The sequence below is a fragment of the Clupea harengus genome, chromosome 4, assembly GCF_900700415.2.
Source record: "Clupea harengus chromosome 4, Ch_v2.0.2, whole genome shotgun sequence".
Lineage (NCBI taxonomy): Eukaryota > Metazoa > Chordata > Actinopteri > Clupeiformes > Clupeidae > Clupea > Clupea harengus.
In genome coordinates, this window is record NC_045155.1 from 16534441 (window position 1) to 16552087 (window position 17647).

Sequence of the window (17647 nt, forward strand, 5' to 3'; positions counted from 1 at the left end):
TGAAATAGGCTAGCCACTTTTGCGAAAATGTGAGACCCTTGGTTTGTAAGCAATCTCACTGGCATTTTCAAAACAAACGCTGTAAAGACTACAACTTACAGAAAAACCCTTTTCCACCACTATTGCGGTTTGAATAATGCATGGCTGTTAGCGTACATTTGACTTTACCCCTTCAAACTGACATGTTACAATTGTCTTCGGCAGTTGTAATAAAGGCACTCACTGCATTTAGATGAGAATGAGACCAAATGTAAGGCACATGTGCGTTAATTAGTGAAGTAAATATAGAGACGAACGGTGAATGTTGCACATATGTTACAATGAAAGCAGACACCTTTGCTGCAAAATACAACGCAAACAAAAAGTATTACAATTGTACCCGGTCTCCCTTAAATATCCCTTAAAATGCCGAAAAAAATGAGCCTGTAGCTTTAGATCTTTCGTCATGTAAATGAGACGCAGTGATGATCCAAGCGAGTTAAAACGTGATTAATTTAACTTGAACTCATTACCAGCTGACAAAAAGCAACAAGTGCAATTGATTTCTTTTTCGACTGAGTTACTGTAAATACGTTAAAACTAAACTTTTTGTTCATGAGATAGGATACATATAGCCCATGAAGAAAAAAAGACTACTAGATGAAGTTTTAAGAACAGTATTATATTTCCATGTTTACCCATGAGCCAAAGTATTTTCATAATCTACTGACCCATATTAAGCAGCCTGATAATAGCATCTTTAACTGTTATGTAAGACTCATATCTAACTTACTTTCAGGCCTACATACTCTCTTCCTCCCTCCCTCTGAACTCTCCCTCCCCTTTCTTTCTTTCTCCCTCCCTCTCGCTGCCCGGTCTAGCATCTCCCTCCCCCTTGGCTCTCCCTGCTTTTCTCATCAATGGAGCACATTTGAATAATGTGTAAGCACTTGGACCAGAGCCAATCAGCTGTCAGAAGACCATGATAAATCGCATTGCATTATTGATAATAATAATTACTTTGACATGCGCATTTCTACTTGAGGGGCAAATTTCCAGCCCGAAGAATTTGTAAAGGCGAGGAGTAAATAGTGTTAGTATTTGCTCCCGATGGTTGGACCATGTCGAGGCGCAAGCAATCCAAGCCACAGCAAATCAATTCTGAAGAGCCCGGTTCGACTGAAAATGGTGAGTAACCCTGCCGACTAACCGTAGTATGTGAAACAAACTTCTCACTTCAATTTTGATGGGTTATTTCCCGAAAATTGAATTATTTTTTGCCAATTTATTAAGGTTATGTAGTTTACTCACTCGCCGCACTTTGACCGGAGTCATGACCCTTGGAACTAACCATGCGTTTTGGGAGAATATGAATATGGATGCGTAACGCAGTAAGCAGTCGTTATCATTTGAGTCAAAATCGAAGACGGTATTTTAAACAACTTATTCTATAACTCTCTGAATTAAAATTAACAATTTAAAGTAAGAAGTGGATGTTAGTAGCTTATTTGCATATTCGGACGTAGGTAAGATATATCGCCTCTTAAAAATTGTGTTTTTGCGAATGTCCGTTGCCTGCTACCTGTATGACTGATTATTATCAGGTGTGAAGTTGGTAGTTTTCAATGACTTGGGTGCTCGTTGTTAATAATTAAAATGCGTTTGGCTGCGCTGAAAAGTGGTTTAGTATTGAATAATAATGACTCGTCTACGTTTGTCATGTATCATTGTGTCTTATAGACGGTTTACTATGCTTTATGCTTTCATTTTTACGAGACTGTTTTGGTGGAAAGTTTTAACCAACCACTAACTAACTATTGTTTTCTGTGACTCTTACGAATTTCTGTATCATCTCTGTGGGTGTGATTCATAGCTGAGTAGGGCATATACCTAGTCCCGTCTGTAAAAGGTTTGTGGTGTGGTGGAATGCATGCTCTCAAACAAAGGTGTTTAACAGGTCGGCATGGAATGAGTTTCGGGGGCGAGCAATAAATCCCTATAGTTAAATCCGTGGCTGCCTGTGACCGTGCACATGGAGTATGGTGGGGGTGCAGTTTTTGGGTAGGGGGGCGGGGGTCGATTGGTTTTGCCGTACGTAAACTATAAACTGGTAACATTGTAACACCTTCATAGGTAAGCTAATATGGCCATTCACGCCTTGAATGGTCATTCTTTTGCTCCGCTCGTTGCTAATCTCTCGCCATCAGATGTAGATAGTTGCATGAGAGTACCGATTATTTTCTTTCCTAAAACGAAACATTTTCAGCGTTGAATGGGAAAAGAGAACTTTGCGTCATGAAGCGCCTATAATGTAGAGGTTAAGCCAATGCGCCATCGTGTGGAGGCCGATTGCTCTCCCACGAATATGAATTTAGTTTAGGATGCCCATGAATGATTTGAAAATGTATTATTGAGCCAATTCTTATTTGTAAAATGGGTCAGAAGGATGGAGAAATGGGGAAGGGCATTCCCAAATGGACCTAAATAATTACACTGTGGGGTTATTTCATTTTTTACTCCCCTTTGTTTGATTCGCCTAATTTCATACATCGAAAGGGGGAAGTTTGTATGCAAGAACGTTTGTATGAATCACAATGGCAAAATATGTGACGGACTATAAGCCTAATTTTAAATGCAAACGTTTTTCATCCAACTAAAATCTTGGGACAACTAGGGTCCAATCATCAAATCAATCCATCTAAACTCTTCTGAACTTTTCTTTTTTCTTCTCTTACTCATGTTTGCTTGAGCAATTAATATTGTTGCAAGATGCCACACGGTCTCAGAGGGGTTGTGTGATTTCATTATCTAGGGGCCCCCTGCTGGCAGTATTTAGTCAAGAATAAAGGGGCAAACATGCATTTTACACGTTTGATGTATATAAATTGGATAACATTTTCAAATGACTGAAAAAAAAGCTATATATCTAATGCAAACTCTAAATTATTATTTGGTTACAGTTTGTATATCATCTGTAATGCTGTTTGGAAATTGATTAATGCCATTTCAAACTGCTGAATGAAAAATGACAATTCTTTAATATGTTTTTTTTCTTCTTTTTCTTTTCTGGATCACAGGGGCTTTACAGAATGGACAGGGAGAGGAGGAGGGGAGTGAGGTGAAGCGATGTCGCATGGAAGAGACGAGGGTCTGTGTCAAGTGCTGTGCTGAGTTCTTTGATGAGGCGGAGTTTCTTGAACATCAACAGAATTGCACTAAAAGCCAAGAGGTGGTCATCATGAAAAATGGAGGAGGGGAAGAAATCCATCCAGAGTTTTCCCATGACTCGTCAAATGACTTCCAGAATGGGCACAGCCACGACGAGTCTCCTGACCCTCAATCCGCTGTTGGTGTGGAAGCAATGGAAGATGAGCAGCTGGCAAAACTAAGTACCGGTGAAGAGCTTTTGACACAAGCTCCCGCAGAGATGCCTTCAAGTGCTAATGCTGGCTACCTTCCATCATCTAAACACCAGGACCTGAACAATGTCACTTTAGAATCCATGCCAGCAACCAAATTCGCTGTAACTCAGCATTCATCATCCAATAACTCTTCAACATCTGTCTCTAGCTGCAAGTCTCCATCACAGGACGTAGCCACTGCTGCAGCTCATGCCATTCCTGTGATTATGGAGCAGCTGGTCAGTCTCCAACAGCAGCAACTCCAGCAGATCCAGTTGACAGAGCAGATCCGCATCCAGGTGGCCATGATGGCCCCTCAGGGCCTGAATTCTGCTGTAGGTGCAACCCTCGACCCTCTGAAGGCCCTGGGTGCTCACCTTTCCCAGCAGCTGTCTGCGGCTGCGGCGCTCATCGGTAAAAGGACCGGTTCTCAGAGCCTTTCACTGGAGACTATGAAACAGGGTAAACTACCTCAGGCCAACGGGCGGTCCACCTCTCTTGCTGCAGGGTTAGGCTCAATGACCACCAAAACAGACATAATGAAGGGGCTCCCGGACATTAGCAGCCGGCTGCCAACCCTCTTGCCTCCGTCTCCAGGAGCTTTGGCCTTCCCTAGTCCATTTAATGCACTTGCAGCAGCAGGACTCGATTCCTCTAAAAAAGGGAGCAGCAGCAAGATTCCAAGTTTGCCATCAGAGGTGAAGAATGGGTCTGGAGACCATCCATTAAAGCACAAATGCAAGTTCTGTGGGAAGGTATTTGGTAATGACAGTGCACTCCAGATTCACTTGCGCTCACATACAGGGGAGAGGCCCTTCAAGTGTAACATTTGTGGCAACAGGTTTACTACCAAAGGAAACCTGAAGGTACACTTCACGAGACACAAGGATAAGTACCCACATATCAAGATGAATCCCTATCCTGTCCCAGAACATCTGGACAACATTCCTACCAGCAGTGGCATTCCATACGGCATGTCTTTGCCAATAGAGGAATCTAATTTTGTAGATGGCAAACAAGGTGAGCGCCCGCCTGTGTCAGGCTTCCAATCATCTGGGCTATCATCTGGGTATAAACCCTTTGGCATGAGTGCTGAGCCATACTCACAAAGGCCACCCTCCTCTGGTAGTGATGGTACCTCTATCCACTCCAACATGTTTCAACAAGAGATGGGCATGGAACAGAGCCAGGAGTCTTCAGAGACACTGGTTGGACTGCAGCATATGAATGGAAGAGGGCTCAGCAGTGATGGACTTAGCACGGCAAAGCTTCAACAGATGGTGGACGGGTTGGAGAAGAGGACCAATGACCCTAATGAGTGTGTGATCTGCAACCGCATCCTGAGCTGCCAGAGCTCACTCAAGATGCACTACCGAACACACACAGGTGAGCGCCCGTACAAGTGCAAGATCTGTGGCCGGGCCTTCTCCACCAAAGGTAATCTAAAGGCTCATTATGGTGTGCACCGTTCCAACACACCACTGAAGATGCAGCATTCCTGCCCTATCTGTCAGAAGAAGTTTACTAACGCTGTGGTCCTCCAGCAACACATCAGAATGCATATGGGTGGCCAGATTTCCAACACTCCTGTGCCTGAGACGCAGTTTGATGGACCAGAGTGCATGGACACCAGCCTGACTGAAGACAAATCTATGACTGAAGGAACGCCCAACAGCCTAGAAGAGAGCCTTGAGGAGCAGGACTCTGAAATGGAGCCCCAAGAAAACCCGACCAATATGTCGTCAGAACCCTTGGTCCACCATGGCCCTTCTGATGTGTCAAGAGATGAGACTCCGATCCTACATGGACCTTCCCAGATGTTTACAGGCATTGCGGCTTTGGAGAACCATATGAAGAGCCTGACTGCTGCACTGAATTTGCAGCGACAGAGCAGTACAGCATCCGATAGCGATGGTGGCCTCAAGGACTCCCCATCCACCAGCACTGCCCTTGCTGAACAAGACTATAAGAATGGGCGCAGTCCAGCTGTGTCTGACTCTGTCTCCTTTCATTCATCATCACCAGTGGACAGTCAGCTGGGGAGCAGCCAGTCAAAGTCCCCAGAGTCGGCCTGTGTGGATGCAGCCTCCAAACCAGATTCAGATGGTGGGCAGCAAGACTCCAGTGACGGTGCATTGGATCTGACCTCTTCCAGCTTTGTCCCCAAAACAATTAAAGAAGAACCAGGCTTGCCCTATTCAAATGGAGAATTTGGTGAGTACAGGAAAGTATTAATAAATTATATATATATATCAGGTTAGGGGCAAATTATAGTGAACATTAAGAGTATTATTGATTCTAAATTAAGGTAAAAAGATCACATTATTCATTCCATCCATCCTTTCATGATTTGTGTAAGTGTAAGTCATGTTTTTGGTGGTGTGAAGTAAATCGTACATTCAAAGTGTGTTAATCTTTAATTTCAAATAAAAAAACATGTTTTGTCTTGATCCTTTTTCTCCAGTCTCAAGCAACATGCCCTATATGAGGGTTCCTCCTAGTCTGGTGAAACTGGAGATGCAGATCCCCCCGGAGACCCCTATGGGCCTGTTTCAGAGCCCTGGCCTTCAGCACCAAGCTTGCAGTGCCTCACGCCGCTCCACCAGGCAACACCTGTGCAACACCTGTGGGAAGAACTTCTCCTCAGCCAGTGCCCTGCAGATCCACGAGCGTACACATACTGGAGAAAAACCTTTTGGCTGTACCATCTGTGGCCGAGCCTTCACAACCAAAGGCAATCTGAAGGTAAATGACAAAACGATATGTACAGAGTATATGAATAGTGAGTACAGATATGTTATGGGTCCTAATCAAGGCAGAATGCATGCATGTCTTTGGGTGGAGGGACATGGAGAGGGATGGGATATATGAGGGTTTGGTTTAGCTGTGAACTAAAATGAGTTAAAATCATACATTTTGGGAGGAGACACCATGCACTAATCAAAGTTATTTGTTATGACAACCATGGGAAGTAAATATAACTTCTAATCCATCTCTCTGTGTTCCAGGTACATGTTGGTACTCATATGTGGAATAACACTGCAAGAAGAGGGCAACGGCTCTCATTGGACAATCCCATGGCACTCATAGCTATGAGTTCTGAGGCCAAGATGTTGCCAGACATGATTCCGTCACCTAAGGATCTCGTTCCCCTCCCACCCATGAATTTTGATCCCTCTGTGTGGAACAAGTATGCTGCTGCCTTTTCCAATGGTCTTACCATGAAGACCAATGAGATCTCAGTTATTCAGAATGGTGGGATCCCTCTACCAGGTACCCTTGCTGGAGGGTCACTGGTGGCCTCCACAGGGGCTATGATGAAGGTGGATGGGTCGCAAACAGGTTTACCTGCTGCTATGGCTGAGATGGAGAAGAATGGCTCAGACCACCCATTCCCCCACTTCATGGAGGAAGGCAAGATTGCTGTGAATTAATTTAAGGGCCACCATGACTTGTAGAGCATAATTGAGCTGGTATTGAGCATTATGCCAACATTTCAAAACATTTCTGTTTTTTTTTGTATTTGTTGGTGGTTCTGGTGAATCCTCAGTATCTACAGCATTTTGGAGAGGTATCTGGCATAGTTTTGTCATCTCCCTCCATAACTTGAAGATTGCAGCTTTTCTCCTTGCTCTGCTTTTGAATTGTTTACCATTCAGAACCTTAGTGTTACTTGTAGTTGAACTTGATATAACTACTGTAGTTGTATTTACTGTTCCTGTTCTCTAATGTATGCGGGTATTTTTGTCTTTTGGTAAGTCAGTCTTGTTTCTAGAAGTTGAATGTAAGTCATACTTGAAAATCTGTTACCTCCAAGGCATGACATAATAAAGTGAAGGATTTGAGTTTTCTCACAAAGATAGACTAGTTTCTCAAGACCACTTCTGTGTGCCAGGTGTCTAGGTTAATTTAAACCAGCTAGATGCCCGTGACTCAATTCTTGGTAGTTTACCTTTGGGTGCCTCTAGCCTGTCAGGGCACCTTCATTAATCATGTCATAAAAGGAGGGTCTTAAACATGTATAGTTACTTTCCATTGATCTGTTTGGCTCATTCTGGATAACATGACTTGGAGTGAGATGCTCTATGGTGTGGACATTGACGGGGAAGCCTTTTTTCTACATTTAAATTATTTTTATGGTTTGGTGAGTTGGAAGTTCATCATCTGCTTTTGAAACCAAAAATTCCGTTTGCCAAGTGCCTAGTTTGAAAATGGTCAGGTGTTTTTTTTTTTTTTTTTTTTTTTTTTTTTTTTTTTTTTTTGCTTGCTCTTTTTGTTTTATTTTTAAGCACCACAAGATTGTAATGAAGGTTCTATTTGATGTCTATATGTGTGTGACCAAAATGTTCTATATTTTTGCATGTAGCATTAGAATATCATTGTTTTTTTTTTCAAATCTTTATTTACTGTGTCTTTCAATAACTGGATTCATATTTTGTACTCTTTTCTCTCTACTATAATATATTAGTATTTCCGCTCCTTCAGATTGGTGGATGGCAATAGGTTTGCAGCTCCTCAGTAGATATGAAGACGTATTTGATGGTGAAAATGCTCATCTACTGCACTTTATCTCCAGTTGACTTTTTTTCTGTTTTTTTTTTTTCTTTTTCTTTTCTTTCTTTTAAATGAATTTGGAAATGTTAACATTTAGGCTGGTCCATCTATAGTCACATTTCACTGTTCAAATTTTAGAGCTCATACTGAAGTTTTCTGGTTGTCATTTCCCACCTACTTCTCGACCATGTACACACTGGACTTTAGATTTTCATAAATACTGGATGTAATGCCTCCCTGTTTAAAACCTGGAAACATTTGCTCATGCTTCATCATACGTAAATGGTAGTCCCATATTAACCCCAATTCATCATCCTATTTTGGTATTAATTGCATACAGAAGTCATTTTCACCATTTTGGCCTATGGGACATGAAAGGCAGCAGGTCTGATGTGTTTCGTGTGTGTGTGTTTGTATATGTTCAGTCCATGAAACATTGGCCTTTTTGGCACCGCTCTACCTCATATTTCCTTATTGGTTTTTATTGTGTTCTCACTGTTAGTCTGGACAACTCTGCATAGTCTGCTTCTTTGCAGTGTAATTGTATGCTTACAACTCCTTGCCCCACAACTGCTGATGTATTCCTGTTTCTGTGTTTTAAAGTATGAATGTATTGTGGGACACTTTGCACATCTCTTGCTCAGAATAGACCAAGACTCCATTGTTCCTTTCTGATTTAAATATGTATAATATGCATTACCAAGTTGTGCCTTTTTCAAAATGTTACAGAATTGTCAGAACTGGGTTAAAGGGGTCTTGTATAAAGATTCATAAATGGTGAGTCAGTTTTAGGCTTGTTTACAGTGTAGACTTTTTGTAAATTTGTGCTTTTTTTGTTTTCCATTCATCCACACTCTGCTATTTTCAGAATAAAAAAAATATGGGGTGAATTTGGTTCTTATGTTTTTATTTTTTTTAATTCCTTTAGTTTTTTGGCAGAAAAACTGGATGTCATTACGCCCTAGGCGATATTACTGATGGCAAACACCCTAGAACCCTTCAAAGGGTTGAAAATGTCAAATGTATTTACTCCAAAACAAATTTAGACCACAACATGACACCCAAATCAATACAGTTGTGTTGTTGAACTCTAAATCACAAGTAAAGCATATCGTAACTCTCATCAGTGGTCGTCCTGGCATTTTACACTTAGGTACATTCAATGGACCCAAGAACAGACCATTTCTAGTGTAGGCTATTGAAGTCCTCTTCTCAGCTGTTGGTGACGCAGCCTCTCCCCACTGAAATGTTATCTCATTTCTGTCCCGTTCTCAAATCATCACCTTTGCATGTGGATCACCATATTTTTTTTCAGGGCAAGTTTGACCATAGCTGCTTTGGCTGGGTTTGCATGGCACATTCACCCTTCCACTCACTTAAGATGATCGTATATGGATCAGGCTCGTTTAAAATGTATTCCACAATTTAGACCGAGGTTCACCGTAGCAATGTGTGTGCTCGACAAAAATAATGCAATAACATCTGTCGATATTGATATCAACTAAATGGGCCATTAAAAGTCTGATGCTACCATGACGGTGGTCGTGAATCAAACCCTGTTGGTGACAGGCGTAGTGCTGATGCCGACCAGTCTGGCGCAAGCTCTTTGACAGCTAGCCTCCGCCCAGCTAGTTCAGAGAATGGCTGCTTGACTGTCAACACGGCCAGCTGCAATGACGGACAATATACCGCTACAGCCTGTGAGACACAAAAAACGGCACGACAATAAACACAGGAATGGGTAAGAGCACAGACGAGGAGTAAATTACTGCATTTATAACAAGGGAAAGGCTTAGTTTTCCTGACAAATAGTTCGCCTCTTGATTAGCAAAGGAGATTCTAACCTATTCATCGGATAATGCTTGTAGCCAAAGCTGCTATATGTATCTGCCTCTATGTATCCTCGGTATCTCATTGTAGTCTTTTGACTGTGAGGGTATTTGAGTAGAGAAACAACAACAATGTAGCTGAATGCACTGCTAATAGAATATCTTTTTTATTTTCGCAAAGCCTTTAAGAATGGATATCCTTGTTCCGGGTCTTAAAGATGCAGGTGGATTTTTCTGTGGCGCTGTTGCCAATTTGGTTAATGCTCGCGTTAGGGAAATTGACCAACAAAATAGTAACCTCATCTGAGATTACGCACTGGCCTGTGGTATTGTCTCCTGACCACCGTCTTTGTGTCATTTCGTGGCTTCACGAAACTGATTCCTAATGGGAACGGGGAATTTGGTTGTTTGGGCGAATGGATAACGAGACTATTGTACTGGCATTACAATCACTGTACAAATGTACATGAAACTGTAACATAAATAGACAGACCATTGTATGGTCAATGTTGAGAAATTCTGCCTACGGTCTACGGAATTGTCTCTTGGCTGCCTGTTATTACACCTGGCTAGTCGTATGTGGTTGGATTTAGCCTGTTCTCCTGATAACTGCACTGAAATGCAACCAGCCATCAAACAGGGCGTGTGAACAGCGTATATGTGGTAGGCTATGCCATTCAGTTTATGGAGATCCAGCCTCAGGCCTCCACAGGTAGTCAGGTGGCTTAACAACGCGATCGTGACAAGAGTGATAAAAGCATGAAATTTGGCACACAATTAGCTTATATCCTACTAAAAGATATTAGAAGGGGTGCCCAAGTGAAACTGCTCATTTTTTCGTTTTAATGAGATATTAAGTTTTGACCTAAATCAAGATATGCGTTACCTGTGGTCCGATTTTCAAAACGGTTATTTTGCCTAGAAATGCTTACCAAATAAGTAATAAATCAGTTATTTATGCATGTTTGTGTTTTCTTGTTTGTTTTTGATATCCACTAGTTTAAACAAATGTCCCTTTAAGTAGCAAAACAGACAAAAAGACTTGTGCCCATGCGCGCGCTCATCCAAGATGGCGGGAAAGACGTAATTCTGCTATATCTGTTAAGTAAAACCGTTATTTTACCACCATTTAAAACCATATTTGCATTTGTATCTTTTATATGTATAAGGACTGTAATATTTTATTAAAGATTTGCTTCAACATCATTAAAATAGCACCAACAAAGGCGCATTACAGTACCAGGAGGCTAAGCAGAAAAAGGTAAATTTGGCGCAGATTGAGCGTGTCTTTTCCTACATCAAAACTGATCATATGAGGAATGTGCTGTTATAAATAGCTCTACGATTTGCTCTCTGGACAATCACATTAACACATTGGCTTGCATCTCAACTTTTCTTGAACACATTTGCAACGTGAGCAGCGCTGTTTGCAGGTGCACGTAATCAGCTCTCTCCATACAGTATAGACCCTTTGGGATAGTCATCCAAACCTAATGCTAACATTGCCCTGAAGTGGTGTTATTTTGCAGGCTGGAACGGAAACTGAACTTGTGCGTATTGCAACTGCAGAGACCGTTACATAGCTCTTTGGTTATCCTTGGTGCTCTGTTCCACACGGCAGAACTAGTGGGGGCCTATTTTCGCCAGGCACACTTTCTGTTGTAAACTGAAAGATGCTGATACCAGTTCCGTGAAATGAGGAGACTGATGTCGTGGAGCTGGGATTGTGAGCAATGGACCTCATTCTCGCACATTTTGTTAAGTGTCTTTAATATCTTCAACCTAAGAAAAGATCTCCACCGGTCATGAATGCCTGGAAATGTGTTCTTAAACGGCCAAAGTGTGCACTGATTCTTAAATTGAACGAGCGTTCTCGTTTTCTTTCTTTCTTTATTTATTTATCACGAAGCCTCGTAGAATCATGACTATAAATGTGAAACGTAATTGTTAATGATACAAATATTCTTGTATTTATTATTATTATAATTATTGATGCCTGTAGAATTCATGTGAATGCACTCATCAACGATTTATCACAAATGCAGCCCTTAAGAACATGAGCGCACTCCAATCTGGCCTTGTAGCGCTCGCAAAGAGACGTCTCTAGCCAGTATTCTATCTCAATGATACGATCATAGGAAACAGAAATGCCCATTTGGTATATCTTTTCTATCAATGTCTTACTTCTAGTGGAGCTATGCATATTTAGCCCAACATATAGTGGTAGGGGTGGCTCACGAGATGCTGAAATGCAAGTTTGGCCAGTTTTGGCCAAACATGCCTGGCTTTCAGACTTCTCTTGATCCTCTATGTTGAGACCATAAAGAATGATAGAAACGAGAGACTTTAAGCTTGACGGTTAATATTTTGAATGGCAGTCCATTGGAAAGCACCCAGAAAAAATAAATCCTTTGTGTGCAAAAATGTCTTTCCTTAGCCTACAATTGTTGCAGGCCTCGCTAGAATTTCGGCGTCTTCTGAAAAGTTGTGTTTCAAAGCATCCTTCAATAGCCTGCTTATTGCATCCCGGAAATCTAAAACGGTGTTTCTTCCATCAGTTTGTTCTTAAAGAGTCTCTTTGTAATGTTCTAGCAAGACATTGATTAACCTGGTTTTATTTATAGTTTTCTTAACTCCAATATCTTCAAGCCTCTTGATGTACAACGACAGCTCAGAAAGTTTAAACATATGAGTTCCTTTTTTAATAGCTACATTCTTCTATGTACTCGATAAGCTCGATAAATGCTATTGACTTGTTCATTTTTCATCATCACATTTGTCAATTTATAACAGCACATTCCTCATATGATCAGTTTTGATGTAGGAAAAGACACGCTCAATCTGCTCCAATTTTACCGTTTTTCTGCAGTAGCCTACTGGTACTGTAATGCGCCTTTGTTGGTGCTATTTTAATGATGTTGAAGCAAATCTTTAATAAAATATTACTGTCCTTATACATATAAAAGATACAAATGCAAATATGGTTTTAAATGGTGGTAAAATAACGGTTTTACCTAACAGATATAGCAGAATTACGTCTTTCCCGCCATCTTGGATGAGCGCGCGCACGGGCACAAGTCTTTTTGTCTGTTTTGCTACTTAAAGGGACATTTGTTTAAACTAGTGGATATCAAAAACAAACAAGAAAACACAAACATGCATAAATAACTGATTTATTACTTATTTGGTAAGCATTTCTAGGCAAAATAACCGTTTTGAAAATCGGACCACAGGTAACGCATATCTTGATTTAGGTCAAAACTTAATATCTCATTAAAACGAAAAAATGAGCAGTTTCACTTGGGCACCCCTTCTAATATCTTTTAGTAGGGTATAAGCTAATTGTGTGCCAAATTTCATGCTTTTATCACTCTTGTCACGATCGAGCCTAAATTTTGCATTAAGCCACCTGACTAAGGCCTACAGTCCATGCAGCACAAAATGTTAAGCGTTCTATTTGTTAAGCTTACTTCTGCTTGTAAAAATCTATAAACTGGTCACTGCCCTACAGCAACCCATCCCCCCGGCCCGCAAAACAAACAGAAAACCAAAACATGTATGTTAGCCTACATCTTGCAACATCTACTACTACTACTACGAATAATAATGCAAACTACATTTACAAACTTAATTAAATACGATCTTAATTCGTAAAGTTACCTGATAAAGCTAGTTATAATATGCAGACATGTGATCGGTTGCAGCTGCAAAACTTGCCTGGCATATTCCAGGAGTGTATGCTCAATCGTGTCATTTATTCCCTTATCTTGGTGAGCTCTAATGGTGTAGAGTGGTGTTTGTGAAAGGTGTGTACGTACTGAGGGCCAGAAGATGATTAAATATTGACTGAAATGTGTAAGTAGTTTTCATTTACAGCACTGTCCTTCTGTGTCTTTGGCCAGTACACAGGAAAATGCTGAAAAGTTCTCTTGAAAATAAATATACTCAGGACAGTCAGAAAGTAGCCTATAGTGTGTGTTGGTGACTTATGCAGGTATTCTACGAGTGTTTATGTGGCATTATGTTGTGGTGTTAAATTGAGGAGGAGTGTATGTGTGTGTGTGTTTCTCTACAGGTGCTGCCCCTGGTCAAGATGTTGCGGCATGGGTGACTTCCGGCCACGAACAGTCTGGTTGGGACATCCCGAAAAGCGGGAGCAACGTTATCCTAGGAATGTTATCAATAACCAAAAGTACAACTTCTTCACCTTCCTTCCTGGAGTAAGTTCCTCAAGTGAAACATTCCTTCAAGTTATACCTACTGGCTAAAGACAATTAGTAGCCTATTGTTCATACATAGCACATGCATGCATGTCTGCTTTGCATGAATATATTAACGATTGTGTCCATGTTTCTTTCTGAAACATCTGTTTGATTTGTTTGAGACCTGACATTTACTTTTAAAGTATGACAGTCACACTTTTTTTTTCTCAAGCGCATGTCAAAGGGACTTGAAATTGTCAAACTGTGACCACAGTGTTGCCGTAGCATACTTATTTGTCACTCAGTGAAGAAAAACATGAGGAACTATAAAGGCCCTTGTGTGTTAAGGTTAATAATACGATAAACCACGAGGGCTCTTTATGATTTATGATCAGTGAACTAGATAGATAGATAGATAGATAGATGGATACTTTATTAATACGGAGGGAAATTTTAGGACATCCAGTTGCTTATACAATATACACAACTCACAGACACGCATACACAAATCACATACACATAGGGAGAACATGTTCAAAAGGAGTGGGGTGGTAATGGATACAACAATCGGTCTGACCCTATGGTGCAATGTGCATGATTGTGAGTGACAGTGTAGATGCCCAGGAGGAAAGTGTTCTTGTGCTGCTTGTGTGGATAGTGCAAATAGATAATGTTCTTGTGCTTGTGTGGATAGTGCAAAGAGATTAAGAGATTAAATTAACTAATACAATTTACAATCATTTTTGTCAAATCTGTGGCGTTTGCCTGGTTGTGTGTGTGTTTGCCTGGTTGTGTGTGTGTCTGTCTGGTTGTGTGTGTGTGTCTGTCTATGTGGTTGTTTTTATGTCCCTAGATGAGGGATCATACTCTAAACCATTGGGATCTTTTTTTATGTTTTCATGCTTCCCTTACTCTCTGTTGAAGTGATAGTCATGTCATTTGAATTTTTGGAAGGTGCTCTAATGCAATAGTTTATTTTCCTTTTAGCAGGTTTCATTCAGTAAGTAATGCTTTAGGCAAAGGCAGGGCATGGTCTTTTTCAGCAAATCATGTTTTAAAATGCAAACAGAAAAGAATTTGCAATGCAAAGTCATATTATTTTAATCACATGTGAAAATCATATAATTTGAATGTTCAAATCGACTGTGTACGTAATCTGCGCTGAAAGAGAATATGCTATCACAGCAGCACTTTGCAGAAACCAGAGTAGTGAATGATGGGTAGTTAGGCAGAGTCTGCTTTGTCTTGTTTTTAGTTTTTTTTTGTCATTCTCCCTCTCCATCTCTCTCATGAAAAGGGTAGAATAGTGTTCTCTGTGGCCCTCCATGCTACTACTGTGCCTGTGAGAGAGCTGTAGCAGGAACAGCCAGCTGTGTCTGTGGGCACTAGCTGTAGAGGCTGTAAATACCTCACCCTGGGTGGCAGGGGAAACTGTTAAAACACTAGTTCCAAAACGTGTTAAGACCTCAAATATCGAACCAACTGTTTTATGACCTGGATTAAACAGAAAGAATTGGGATCCCCCTTCTGTGTACTGTACTCCAATCCAGATTACTGAAACATCAAGTAGCCTACAATCCCATTTTGTTTTTGTATGCAAAAGAAGCATAAACAACTGATGAAGCACCCTGAAAAGAGCACTCTTTTTCCTTCAGGGTGTCCGTGTGCGTGTTGTGGGTTCAGTTTAGTGTTTCATGTGTCTGTCAGCCTTGGTGTGGTGTGGTATTATGTGTACTTCTGCTTCTCCTCACACTTCAATTGGGTTCAAAACTAGGTATGTGCCAGGGAAGTCGAGTATAGAGAAATGTTGTGTACAATATATATATATATATATATATATATATATGTATATATATTTTTTAGAAAGTATTACTTTTTTTACTCATTCCCAAAATCTTACAAAGATTTACTAGAAGGTAAATATATTGTCAAAAGTGAAAAGAAAAAACATGGAGTTGTTCTGACATTATAGTAGAGCAGAGGAAATTAGAGTATCATAGTTTGAAAGTTTTTTTACCATAGTATTTTGTGTGGGGTATAAACATGATACTTAAGAAGATCTTTTGCATAAATATAAATATCATTAGTATCGGTATGAGGCGTATCCATCACACCTTTGCTACAAGTGTGTTTTCACACTAACACTGGTTTCTGGCCACTTCCACATAATTAAATATGAACCCTTGTATTTAGTATGGTTAAGAATGTTAAAAAGCGTAAAGTAACTGAATTTGTACTTTTCATTTTTGTGAAATGTGAAATGAGGGGAGGTATAGTTGAAGTGTCCATACTAAAACTGTTGTTGAAGCCAGTGAGACATCGTTAGCTTTGAGGCAGCTGCAGTATATCCTCCTTAAATGTCTTTAAAAGTTAGGTTTGCAGCGCTTGAAAATGATCTACATATCTGTTTACACTAGTTTGCAGTTTAAAGCTATACTGATTAAAGTGTAAGACTCAAAAGCAGGATTATTAGGCATTCATATCTGGTTTACTCTTGGAAACACAGTAATAAGATGTTTGAGCGCTGTCAATGCAGAATGGAGAATGCATTCAAAGACGCTATAATTGGAACACTGTATGTGGTCTTATAGGCACACTTTCCTTACCTGGGAAGTAGCTTGTAGCTTTGGCAAACATGGTTTCCTGTCAACTGTAAGTGAGTTTCACACAGACCTAGCTAATTAACAGCTTGTCCAACTCTTTACCACTGGGCCTCATTGTAAGTAGGTTTGCTTATAAATGGCACAGATTAAATCGTATGCATGTTACACATGTAGCAGGTGAACCAGATATGAAATGGGAATGCAAACAAAATGATCTTTGACAAATAATGATGAGTTCAGTGATGAAAGAACAGGACAGTTGGTGTCCAGAGTTGTGTAGAATATTGCTCAGTATTTCTGTTCATTCTATGCATCTTGATACTCTGTTTTGGATATTTTTAATCAATATGGCTGCCTTTTTCAGAGCCTAGAAATATACTCAAAGCATATTTGATTATGTATTTAGGCATACAATGCCTCATTTATAATAATTTTGCATTCGTTTTATCTTTAGACATGTACTTATTTGTATCCTCCTTTTTGCTGTGACAGGTACTATACAATCAGTTTAAGTACTTCTTCAACCTGTATTTCCTGCTTCTGGCCTGCTCTCAGTTTGTCAATGAATTGAGACTTGGGGCACTTTACACTTACTGGGTGCCATTGGTGAGTGACCAATCTGTTTTTACGTGTGTGTGTGTGTGTGTGTGTGTGTGTGTGTGTGTGTGTGTGTCTGTGTGTCTGTGTGTGTGTGTGTGTGTGTGTGTGTGTGTGTGTGTGTGTGTGTGTGTGTTCTGCTCAGCCTCAGCAATAATAAGTAGCCTGCAAGTATGTATGTGGTATTGTTTATTTATCTCTTAGAGGCCTTTTGTCTCTTTGTCCTGATACTGCCTTGTCAGTGAAGGATCTTTATAACCAGGATATTTGTCAATGGATCTAACCATACATGTTATATTGGGGCTGATAGAATATAAACTTGAAGAACGGACCGAAAGACGTAGTCTGGATTTCTTGAGTTTATTTCAGCGTGGAGACACTCTCAAGGCTTATATTTAAGGCCTGTTGTGTCATTATTAATGATTATTTATTAACCATTTGGTGGGAGTAATGCAAATCCTCTGTAAATATCAGATAGGCAA

At 40.4% G+C, this 17647-nt stretch overlaps 2 protein-coding genes across 2 annotated transcripts in view; both read left to right on the plus strand.

Annotated features, from left to right (window-relative positions):
- Positions 1-941: 941 nt before the first annotated feature.
- Positions 942-7665, plus strand: sall4 (spalt-like transcription factor 4). Its single transcript, XM_012834585.3, has 4 exons — positions 942-1167; positions 3057-5594; positions 5845-6125; positions 6389-7665. The coding sequence occupies exons 1-4, from the start codon at positions 1101-1103 to the stop codon at positions 6812-6814; spliced, it is 3312 nt and encodes a 1103-aa protein (XP_012690039.2). The 5' UTR covers positions 942-1100; the 3' UTR covers positions 6815-7665.
- A 1835-nt stretch (positions 7666-9500) lies between these two features.
- Positions 9501-17647, plus strand: part of LOC105906390 (probable phospholipid-transporting ATPase IIA) — a 39031-nt gene continuing 30884 nt past the window's right edge. Inside the window, exons 1-3 of the mRNA XM_012834523.3 lie at positions 9501-9675; positions 13839-13983; positions 17061-17174. Of these exons, the coding sequence (XP_012689977.1) occupies positions 9608-9675; positions 13839-13983; positions 17061-17174 (327 nt within the window). The 5' untranslated portion in view covers positions 9501-9607. The remainder of the gene's footprint in view (positions 9676-13838; positions 13984-17060; positions 17175-17647) is intronic.